The sequence below is a fragment of the Urocitellus parryii genome, chromosome 10 (assembly GCF_045843805.1).
Source record: "Urocitellus parryii isolate mUroPar1 chromosome 10, mUroPar1.hap1, whole genome shotgun sequence".
In the NCBI taxonomy this organism is placed as follows: Eukaryota; Metazoa; Chordata; class Mammalia; order Rodentia; family Sciuridae; genus Urocitellus; species Urocitellus parryii.
In genome coordinates this window covers 127,031,156-127,043,626 of record NC_135540.1, presented here as the reverse complement: position 1 = coordinate 127,043,626, position 12,471 = coordinate 127,031,156, and the positions used below count along the sequence as shown (strand labels likewise).

Below are 12,471 nucleotides of genomic sequence, written 5' to 3'. Positions count from 1 at the left end.
AACTCAGGGCCTTGTACATGCTAGACAAGTGCTCTACCCCTGAGCTAGATCCCCTAGCCCTGTGAGAAATAGCATTCAAATGACACAGAAGTTAGTATGAAAACTTCCTCCAGAATTTATCCAGACCTTAAGCACTATTTCATGGATGATTTTCACAGTACAGGCAAATACCATGACCATGAAAGCCTTGAACTTGCAATCTCAGCCTCCAGAATAGCCGGGATTACAGGCATTTGCCACTGTGCCCATCAAGAAATAAGCTTTTTAAATAACTTAAATGTCATATAAATGCAGATAAACAAAAGCAATAAGGAAAAAAAATGAGATTTTTAAAGAAATGACTATCCGGAAATATATACCACTTGTGCAGAATGCAACTATATAAAATGAAGAAAACATTTTTGTCAAGTTAAAACATTCAAAAAGACCAGTATGACCACATGTACCACAGCTATAAAGAGGAACCAACACACCTTCAGGTGCCCTGAGTACATTACATAACAAGATTTGGCCTTTTAGTTCATTATGTATGCATATCAAGATCTGCAAAATTAACACTAAAAGTCCCTTGCCTACAATTAAATCATATCCCATCTTACTCACACATCATTCTTTCTAACATTAGCTGTCCTTCTACAAAGATAAATCCATTTTTTTTTTCTTTTTGGCAAGACTGGGGGTTGAACTTGGGCCCTCATGCAAGCACTCTACCTTTGCTACATCCCCAGACCACTAAGATATATCTTACTTTTCTATTTCTATCATATTTAAATGATATTTCAGAGCATGTCTACTAAAACTACACATTTTATAGGAACATTTTCACTTAAGATACAACCTCAAGCAACTAAAACCTGATCTGCCAACTTCAATTTCTACTAAAAAGCAACATATATTATAACCAAGAAAAAGAATCCACATTAAAATGTCACCTGGCAAGTCAAAGGTGGCCTACTTCGAATTATTCAAATTTTAAATTTTTATAACTTGAGTGTCCACTTGCAAAATTCTTAACAAGTGGCAGAAAAGCTACAATTAGAAAAAGCATCCATTTTTAAAGATAAAGTACTTACTTAAGGATGGTTTTTGCGCTACTGCAGTCTTCAAATCGAATGGAATAACCAACTTCCTGGCCCAACATCACATCCATCTCATCAGCAACTCTCTGAGCCACGCTCATTGCAGCCACTCTCCTGGGTTGGGTACAGGCAACTCCTCTCTTGGGTCCCGGTAATGATCGCATATACTCCACACACCACTGTGGAATCTATCAAATAATTTCACATTTAAATTAATTCTATTCTGCCGCATATCAACTATGTTTAATACAAAGCACTTTTATCTCATTCCAATAATTTAAAATAAAATTCAATTAGGCAAGTGACAGAGAATTATTTATAACAAAAACTTAACATATCATATTATAACTCCTTTAACATATATAATTTAGATAGAAAAATATCCAAAGAGGTCATGTGTAACAAGGATGTGATGTGATTACATTCTGTGCGCTAGGTCCACATAAGCTTTGCTTGGTATGCTCACCAATGTTTAAGTGGTCCCATCATTAACTATTTGTCTACCCAATGAAAAAAAATCCTACTTGAAACAAATTCTACTTAATAACAAAAATGTTAGTTTCAATAAGTACAGCATCAAAATTCATACAATGAGTTACAATATGCAGATACAAGTAGAAAATATTCCCTTCTTGCACAAGTATCTTTTAATTCAATTCAAATTCTGTAAGCCAGCAGAAGCCAAATCCTAGCACCTACTAGTACTCCAATCCATCTTTCAGGAATGTTATGCACAGTGGCAACACTTTGGGTACCATCTTTAAAGTAATTACCAGTCTCAAATTCAATATGGCCTACAGCAATAGCACTTTGCTGAGTAAGGTCAATCAAGGGAAAAGGGGAAAGAGAAAATCTCAACCACAAGATGGTTGTCAGGATGACAGCATATTTCCTTCCTAATTATCCACACACTCACAGATTCTCTCATCTTATGGTTCTTCTCGACTGACTTAACTGTAAAAGAACCATGGGAAAAAAGCAAATGACCATCACATAAAACTGGAATCTACTGCTACAAGGACATGATTTGTCTTCACCAAAGCTTCCAAAAGCCTATCAGGTGTTAATGCTATAGAAAAAACAAGGGGTTTTTGGGTACACCATGTGTACAATGACATCTGATAAGTAGTATTGATTATTGCATTATTATTACATTTTAGTTAGGTTACTTTTTAATTTGGAAATAACTTGTAACTGGAGAAACAAATGAAAGATGATTATGTTGCTTCTCTGAGAACATAATAATATTTTTACATGGTTTTAAATGAACAACATACTTCACTAAAATAGCAGAGTCTTCCTGGTATTACAAACCAACAGACCCATGTTAAGTGGTCTTCTTATGAGGTTTTAATTATCTACCCTCATTTTACCAATCCTCAAAAGTACTGACTTACAAATTTAAAATATTTAAAATTAATTCGTAATTCTTAAGGCAAGTTTATTCACATTTTTAAAAATTTCACTACAGTGAAATTGATAATTTAAAAATATATAGTTTTGGTTAATTTAGCAGTTCTCTTTTAGAACTCCTTATACCGTTAAAATAAATGAGGATACCAAACAATTAATACATTTATTGTATTTCGAAGTTAAAACTGAAAAGCAGCTAAATTGTTTACTAATTACTAGTAACAACCTATCTTCTATTTTTAAAATGTATATTTTTCAAATAAAATAATACTTGGCTAGTAGAGCACATTTTATTATTTTTACATATCTCTCATGTCTAGCTTATTGGAAGAAACCTCAATTCTGTCTCTACATTCAGTATGCTGCAATATTTTGTTTTGTATGAAAAATACTAAGAAATTCTTGGACCCTGGAAAGGGTTTCAGAGATTTTTAAGGGTTCCCAAAACAGCTTATGATAAGGCATCTACTCAAACTTTCTAAGGAAATATAATTTGGAAGGAAATATAATTTGGAAGGGATGCATATCCTGAAAGATGTGGGCGACTGGTCTGCTCAAAGTAGGCATCTGCTCTGCTCTTCCTTCCTCCACTTGGGGCTATTTTCCCAAAACCTAATCCTTGTTCCTTGGGGCTTTCCAGTTTTATATATTGTCCTGAGTAGCCTTTTCTATTCTCTTAAATTCCAACTTTGCCTGCAACAGAACAAAGTCAATCCTAACTCTAGCTCCTACCCCCTAACCTAGTAGTCACATCTCCTTCTGAATAATGAATATTTTATTGGTATCTCAAATTCATCAACTTCAAAGCAAAACCATTTCTCACCTTCCTTCAAGTTCTTTTAATTCTTCCCATGTCCCCTATTCAGTGACAGTAAAAAACAGACTCCATTCTTTGTTCCTCATTCCTACTAACCTTGCACACAAAGTCAAAACTTGTTAGGATCTCCTATATGGTCTTTCATGACTGAACATTTTTAATAAAAATTTGTGTCACTCCCCTCCAATTAAAAACTCTGATGGCTTCCTTACCTATGGCAAGAGGTAGTAAGGCTCAACCTAGGGCTCCAGTCTGACCTACCCCACCAACCCTTCACACACCCTGTACACTAGTAAAAGTGTGCAGTGTTCCCTTCTCTAAACTTGTACCCTCACTCATGTTTTTCCTCTGACTGAACTAGCTTTAATTTCTCAAATATAGGCACAGTATGTGCACACCAAAAGAATGCAAAATGTCTTTTCTATGGCTCTTTCAAAAGTTAAAGTCATTATTTCAAATTATGTTTGATTTCATTTTCTGATAGGCAGGGATAACCAAAACAACAGCTAAGTACTCTTTATTAGGTTTGTGTCCAAGTTTGATAACAGTATACTAAAAAGCATTTGGGTGAAATTTACTGATTAAACTTTCTAGTTTCCCTTTCACATCCCCAAAATTCCCTGCAGTCTTCAATATTCACATGAAGTAACCCCTGAAAGCATGTGTAATCCAAATCATCACAAGCCTCTTGTGCCTTGAATCGATTAAATTATCCAAACTACTAATAAAAACTCCTCTGAACCACATCAGACCACAGAACAGCAGTATGAAATAAACATAACTGGTTATTGAAAAGGGACAAAATTGTTAATGCTGAACTTACCTAAATCCAGAAACTATTTAACCCAGAGGAGCCCACTAAACCAGAGTTCTCTCATTAATCTAAGCCGAATTCTGGTCCTCCATAAAATGTGATTACTTTCCCTGCAGAGTTGTATATAAACTTAAAATGATATAATACATGTAAAGTACACAATGCCTGATTAATTAACAGGTGTGTTAATATTCTGCAAACCAGTAAAACAGTTGATATGATTATTTAAAATACTCTGACAATGCTCCATTTTGTCCAATTGTATTAGATGTGAAACATCTATAAAAATATATAGTATGTAGTATTTAATTAGTGATATAATTAATTAGTATTACATTATTTCCAATGTATCTGAATGCACATGTGTCCATTTCATTGAAATATTTGCAAATTTGAAAACATGGGACTTAATGAAATAGATTAGCATAATTAAGAGTTATAGACTTGCACATTTCTAAAACTTTTAAAATTTTGTTTAATTAAAAAAAAAGCTACAGTTTCTTTTCCTAACATCAGCACTAAGTTTTCCATCACTTGAAAATAGTACTCACTAAAGTTCAGTCTTCAATAAAAGCTTTTCTATTTTAGTTGCTGTAGTTTTCGAAAAGCCTCCATGAAATACTCAAATTGACTTGCAGTCCATATAACTTAAAAAGATAGTTAACCTCACTCAGGGAAACACACACACACACACACAAATTAAAAATTACCCCAGATTCATTTTTTTCACCTATTAGATCTGTAAAAACTCCAATCCAGTGATACTCCCAAACATGCTCTCACACTTGCTTATGGAAAGGTAAACTGACAGGTTACTTATGAAGGGAAGGCAATTTGGCTACATGTATTTTAACTGCAAATGATATCCTGGCCCAAGTTTCCATTTCTACAAACATACCTGCCCATGTGAAGCCTACATTATCTATTAACAGAAGCCCAGTAAATAATGACTCATCTATGTTTGAAAAATATCCTAGATGTCTTATTAGTTCTGGCATGAGGTAGGGATGACTACATATGCTTTCTACTTTGTGAAAGAATAGGTAATATTCAGTTCCAAACAACTATAATAAAAAGAAAAAAGAAAAAGTAACTCACCTGTGTTGTCTTACCAGACCCAGTCTCGCCAACCAGAACAAATGACTGATGTCTAACCAGGATATCTGTAAACCTATCCTTGTATTCCCAAACCGGGAGCTGAAGTCGTTTCTTTAGAATATCATAGTATCGAGGTGTATGGGGTAAATTGGTGAATGGATTAATGCACTGTGGAAGTGATGTGTGTCCTGCATGTCCAGTGTGTGTTGAATGAGCAGAATGTGTCGAATGTGTTGAATGAGCCGAGTGGGTTGAATGAGCTGAGTGGGAAGCTTTCAAAGGTGGTAATCCAGCACTGATAAGCATAGCATTGGTTGAAGCTCGCAACTCCTTCTCCTTTTCTTTCTCCCTCTCCCGCTCTCGATCTCCTCTATCACGTTCTCGGTCCCGATCTTTAGACCGATCTTCACGATCCCGGTCTCGATCTCGTTCTTTCCTAAGAACAAAAATTTTAGAATTCAGATTCTAAAATTTAAGCATAATGTTAGAGGCAATATTACAGTCATAAGAGCACAAATGTTCACTAACCTAATGAAAGAATTAATGTAAAATTTCAATGAATTACATAACTATTAGAAATAACAATCAAGAATTTCCCACACTCCACCATAAACTTTTTCCTTCCTTGATGATGCCTCAAATTATCTTACTACAAACTTCAACATAAGGTTAAGACATCCTAAGAAACAAATCTGTAAAAAAAAAAAAACTTCCTATTTCCACAACAGAAGTCAGAGACTGCAGCTGGAGTGGGGAAGACAGAAATAAATTGGGCAAAAGAAGACAGTCCCACAATCTTTCCTAGATTCTCCTTCAAGCTGCACTTTGCTTTACGTTCTAATGCTAAATGAAAAGAACGCAGTACAATGTTACATACAGTATCACAAGTAATACAAATATGAATTAGAGGATTATCTGCAAGTTTGCTTTCTTAATTATACTTTCCAGTACTTCCTCAATTTTATTCAGTAAGTGTATACTGCTTTACAAGAAAAATGAAAATTCTAAAACACTTTTATTCCTTTGCTTTCAGTGTCTACTCTTGCATTTAGCCTTTGGGGATAGTAAAACACTGGAAGTACAAGGTAAAACCGCATATACTGGCCAACCATAAATGAAATATAGCAGAATTAAAACTAGCTTCATCATTTTACCGCTGTTTAAAAAAATGCTAAAATTATGCAGGCAGCCACTTTATTAAACTTAGGCCAGTTTTAAGTAGTCAATTATGATATCTACTTCTAGTTACTAGATTGTCCCAATACAATGATAACCTTAACTAATCTAGGTGAGGAAACCTGACAAGCAGCAAGACAAAGGGCTGTATCTGGTGGCCTCTGAGGGCCTGGTGACAGAAATAAAATAATCTTTGCTTGCTCATTTTACTAATCCACTTTATTTCAGACAAACTCCTATAGCAAAGAAGGAGTTTGTAGCAAAGAAACTTGCCACAAGGTGTTGAGACCCAGATTAAAAATAATGAGGACCAACAGGAAGCTAAATGTGTCATTGCTCCTTATTCACAATACACAAATGAGTACAAATTTCCTGTGCTGTAAGTATCAGTAGCAGAGAAAGAGCAGTCATTCTCCATAATGGTACATCAATGGGGCAATAGTAAATTCTTGACAGACCAAAGCTAAAATACTAAACCCAGCACTGAGTCAGAATGGTCCATTTACAGAAATGGTAAGCTGACCAATCAAATCGGATCTTTTCCTTCTTAAAATATGCCATTCTATTCCATTAAAAAAAAAAAAAGACTTAAGGGGGAAAATCCTTGTTTTAAACAGGTGATTTTTTTCCTTCTTCCATTTCAATGTCCACATGCTACAGAATTATAGGGTATACAAGCTAGAAAGTTTTACTCAAAACCAAAAGAAAATGTGAAAAATTACTAACCATAAAATGAAGTCTCACAATTCAAAATTTTAGAGTCCTGACCTATCTTTGAAATATGCTATCAACTACCCGCTTTCTTTCCCTCCTTCTACCTTATTATAGTGCTCAACAAATTTAATAAGCATTCATATTAGCCCAAAATGTGGATGGGGAATAGTTTACAATTGGGCAAGCAGAAATATGCTCACCAAGTGAGAAGCACTATAGTCACAAATAATTCAGAGTAGCCATCTGAAAGATAATGGTACACAAAACTAGAGTGAACTCTTTAAGAACATCTGGTCTAAATGAAAAGGATTGTTTCTAATACTCATACCATCATGGAGGAGAAAAGAAGGACAGAGAAAAGAAAATGTTTAATAAATTCCTCTTGTACTTCTCACATAATATCAGATACTTAAGATATGGACCAAAAATTCAATAGTTACAAAACTGGGGGGAAGAGGGATTATGGAAGAAGTAAACTATGTATTACATACTCTTGTAGTCCTGTGCCAATAAAGAATGGTTTTCAGAGACCAACTTCATCCATAGATTTAAAAAAAAAAAAAAACTCTACAACACAGGAAGCAAATATCAAATACATTCTGAAGACACAAAGATTAGGAGCTGACTAAGAAATGAAGGCAATCAGTATAGAAAGAAAAGGGGTATAACCACAGGTTAAGGCGTAAGCCTCAATTTATTAATTTGCATAGTGAAAAGTATTAGTAAGATTAAAGTAAGAAAGTAACAGAGAAGACTTTATAGGGTCATGGAAAAAAGGAAAGAGGCAGATGTAGAAAACAATTCAATCACCTAGAAATTCTGCCTTATGGTTCAAGCTATCTATCTTCAATAGGATAGGAAGGATAAAAATTAAGTCTGTTAAGTGGGAACTTAAACCCTCTGCTTCATAAATATGTATAGGCTTGTACTTATGCATATTTTCTTTTTTAAATATGTATTTTTGTCAAGCACAAAAATTGTATGATTCTATACAATTTTTCAGCTCAATTCTGGCTCAGCACTTAAGGTAGCTATATAACAGTATTTCTTTTCTCATCTCAAAACACAGCTATTAATGCCTTGTGAGGTATTGAAAAGATTAAATGAATTAACACGAGAAAGTGTTGTCTAACTCTGAAAATGCCCAGTAAATGTTGGTTATTATTAAAGTTTTTTTTTTTTTTTTTAAGTTAGAATTACCATGTTAAAGCCAGGCATGGAGGGACATGCCTGTAATCCCAGTGACTCAGGAGGCTAAGCCAGGAGGATCACAAGTTCAAAGCCAGCCTCTGCAACTTAGCAAAACCCTATCTGAAAATAAAAAATAAAAAGGGGGCTGGGGATGTGGCTCAAGCGGTAGCGCGCTCGCCTGGCATGCGTGCGGCCCGGGTTCGATCCTCAGCACCACATACCAACAAAGATGTTGTGTCTGCCGAGAACTAAAAAATAAATATTGAAAATTCTCTCTCTCTCTCTCTCTCTCTCCTCTCTCTTTAAATAAATAAATAAATAAATAAATAAATAAATAAATAAAATAAAAAGGGCTGGGGAAGTGGCCCAGTGGTTAAGCAGCCCTGGGTTCAATCCCTGGTATGGTGGGGGGTGGGGGGGATTTAAAATTCACGAGGGATAATAGGTATTAAAATGCTGCAAATGAAGATATAAGCTGGTCATCAAAATCAGAATATTTTGAACACACACTGTTTTTCTGGCAATCTTATTTCCACAAGCTTCCAATCCCATGAGTGTGCAAATATGTATACATAAGAATGTTCATGATACTTTTAATCTATAAAATGACAACTGGGAAACCATCTAAACAGCAAGGAACAGGATACTGGGTAAGTTATGATATACCTTTACAAGTGGAGTACTACACATCCAATGAAAAGGATAGTTAATGACATCTGAGCAAAACTAAAAGCACACAATAGAGATTCTACTGATATTCATATTATACTTCATAGTCATGAGTAAAAATGCCAAGACTGTCCAAAATTGTTCATCACAAAATGTTTTTCGAAGATTTCCAGGAATTTGCCTTTTGTGTTTTGTTTCTGCAACTTTCTTCACCTATCATATAGGACTGTCATAAAAATGTGTTTATACATGTAAAAAGTCTGGAAGTGTCACGTGTACATTATGTGCTCTATTTGTATTATATCAATGTATATAATAATAAACAACCAATGTATCAATCAGGAAATATCGAAAAGCCAACATCTAGTGTGTTTTCCACACTTCATAGAGGTTTGTTTTGATGTTAGTAACATTATATTGAAGACTCTTTGGGGGTCATGGAAAAAAGGAAAGAGGCAGAATACGCAAGAGACCTATAACTTCTCCACCTGCTCCCAAACAAAAACATGCCAGGAGTAAATAAACCCTTATATAATATACGAGCAAGAGCATGGATGAAATCTCCCACTAAATAAATGACCCTCCCTTCTTAGTACTAGAGAAACGGGACAATCATGTTTAACAAGAGTTCACAAAAGTGATATGCCTGTGCTCTCAAACAAATACGCCTCCTAACTATCAGCACTAAAACACAACGACAACAACAAAAAAAACACATTACAGGTTTATTGGTCATTCAACAAGTTACTTAAAATTATCAAATGGGGGAAATTTGATATTTCACGCCTTGAGCCATAACAAACTTCAGAAGTCCACTGCTAAAGAAAACTAGCCCTGTGAGAAATAGCACTCAAATGACACATAAGTTAGTTTGAAAACTTCCTCCAGAATTTATCCAGACCTTAAGCACTATTTCATGGATGAACTCCACAATACAGGCAAATCTTAAATATTATGGGGAATCAGAGACCCAAAAAATCCACTTAGGATATCTGTTTTGGAGCATTCACCTAAGTGTATCATGAGACTATTAATCCCAAGGAAAGCCCTTTTAAATGGTGCATACACAATAAACCTGATGAGTCAATTCTCCAGTATACTTTGATCCAACCTGACCTCTTACTGGAGATATTAGCTGCATCTTAGCCAACGACAAGCAATTTTATTTTTACTTGAAAGGAAATCAAGAACCAAGTGTTCCCTGCTTTACCAACCTATTATAAATGTCACTAAAACAAGCTGTAATGATTCTAAGTACAGTATAAGACTGTGTGTCAGAGAGTGGAAATTCAAAAAGCAGCATTCCAGATTCCACTATAAAACTGTTAACTTGCACAATCCACTTAACGCCACCCCGTCTGCATTTCTCATTTCTTGAGTCTCCATTTCTCATTTCTTGAATGGAGTTGATTATACTCTTTTGAAAGTTGTTTCCAACTCTAAGAGTCTGTGACAGAGTTTAAACGTGCTCATGTTTTTTGAGGGAGCAGTCTAAGATGCTGTGTTATTATGTTATTGTATGATTACTATACCTAATATCATAATTTCTAAAAAACCTACAAAAATAAATCAGCATAAATATTTCTGTATTTACAATTAAATATATGTAAGGTATCAAAAAGTACATCCCATTCTGGTTTATACTCCACTTTGACAGTAAAGATTACGTGGAAAACTGATGAAATTATGCAAGGTATTTGGTCATTCGAACTTTTGTTTGAGGTTTTTCTTTTTGCCTATTACCCAGAGAATTCTGCTCTTCAAGAGTGAAAACACACACTGACTGGACCAGAAAATGACTGTGATACAATTCCTCAAGTTAATTGCTAAATTCCTCGGTACCTTTAGGGAAAGGCTAAGGAAAAGGAATACGGAACACTATGAATCTTGTATTTCTCAACCTCCACATGGCGATATTTTTGCCATGAGCATGAAAACCACTTCTTGAATAAGTCTCCGTATTTCAAAAGCTCCTTCAAATAAAAACTTAGGGGGGAAAAGTATGCCTGCCAACTCCTAGCCCTAGCAGCGTCTTCACCAAAGCAGGAAATAAAGGAGATGGCGGGAGAGTGGGCGGCCGACGGAAGTTTGCCTGCCGTCTACTCCGAAGTGTTTGAATGGACGGAGGGACGCGCTCTCCCGCCACGCTGCTCCCCTAGACTCCGGGACGCGGCCTCCGGCCCACCAGGCAGCCTTCCGGTGCCTTCCTCCCGCAGGCCTCCGCTCCCCCTGCCCCCGGACTCCGCGCTCAACTCCCGCCACCCCCGCCGCAGCCCACATGAGAACCCACGCGCTCCCCGCCCTCGCGGCCCGGCGCCGTCCCCTTCCCAGGCCCTCTCCCGGCCCTCGGCCCGGAACCCGGTGCCCTTGGGCGCGAACGCTCGCCGCGCCCTCCCCCACCCTCGCCAGGCCTCAGTCGGGAACCGAGGCCACGAGGTCCGCGCTCCGCTCCCGCTCCGCTCCGTCCAAAGTGGCTCTGGCAGGCTGGGCCTGGCGGAGGCGGCGCCCTGGTGGCCGCCACAGGCCTCTCCACCTCCCGACCCGGCCCCGCCAACATCCCCGGCGCCCTTGCCGGGCCGAACCGGCGCCGCTCCGCCCGGACCGCCGCTGAACGGAGCCCCAAAGAAAACAAAGGCTCGGGCTCCGCGACCTGCTCGGCCACGCCGGTCGTGGCCCGCTCCCCGCCCGGACCCCAACAAAGCCCGAGCCGCTGCCTCGCGCCCCCGGCCTGGCTTACCCATCGGTCCCCGCACGCTTCTTGCCGGAGGGGTAATCCTCCCCCAGGTCCAACCGGTGCCGCTTGGACATCTTCGCACTCTTCGAGCGAGCGGTTAAGAAGGAAGAAAGGAGAAAAAAGCTGGCGGCTGTATCGGCACAGTGGAGGACAGCGACTTAACTCTTGGGGACCCCCACCCCTCCCGCTACAACAGCCCACACCGTGCGGCCGGAACCAGGAGCTAAAATGGCGGCGGCGACGAGGGCTGGGCCTGCGCGCGCGCTTCCGCAGCGTGCGTGCTGAGCGTGCGTGCGTGATGCACGCGCACGCCACCCAGAGGCGGGAACTGCGGTCCCGCCAGCCACGGGATTGGTCAGAACACGCTCCTCTCCTCCCGCCCTGTCCCTCCTCCCCGAGCTTTGAGCCAGTCCCAGCCGCTGCTAGGGCGGGGATGCGCCTGGTGGCCTTGACACTCCATTTCAACCTCTCATTTGGGAAGTTGAAAAAGTACAGTCCTAGTTAGGAAGGCTTACCCATCTGTATCACCTAGATTTAGGAAAATCTGAGATCCAAGGAGGCTGAGAAACTGATGATGACCAAACAGCCAATAAGTGGCAAAGGCAGAATTGGAACACAACTATTTAATAACTCCAGACCTAGAACTTGCAGGCTTGCACCAGACATTAATTGCAATGAGAAAACTGAGGTGAAAAGAGCGTTAAGACTTGCCATAATTCACTTTGTCCTGTTTTAACCTAGTACAGACATGTATGCAAGCTGTAGA

The 12,471-nt window shown here is 38.4% G+C and overlaps 1 protein-coding gene across 1 annotated transcript in view; it reads right to left on the bottom strand.

Annotated features, from left to right (window-relative positions):
- Positions 1 to 11,936, bottom strand: part of Dhx15 (DEAH-box helicase 15) — a 47,826-nt gene extending 35,890 nt beyond the window's left edge. Inside the window, exons 1-3 of the mRNA XM_026403094.2 lie at positions 11,709 to 11,936; positions 5,222 to 5,657; positions 1,074 to 1,267 (exon numbers count right to left, since the gene is read on the bottom strand). Coding sequence (XP_026258879.1) covers positions 1,074 to 1,267; positions 5,222 to 5,657; positions 11,709 to 11,779 — 701 coding nt within the window. The 5' untranslated portion in view covers positions 11,780 to 11,936. The remainder of the gene's footprint in view (positions 1 to 1,073; positions 1,268 to 5,221; positions 5,658 to 11,708) is intronic.
- Between the last annotated feature and the right edge of the window lie 535 nt (positions 11,937 to 12,471).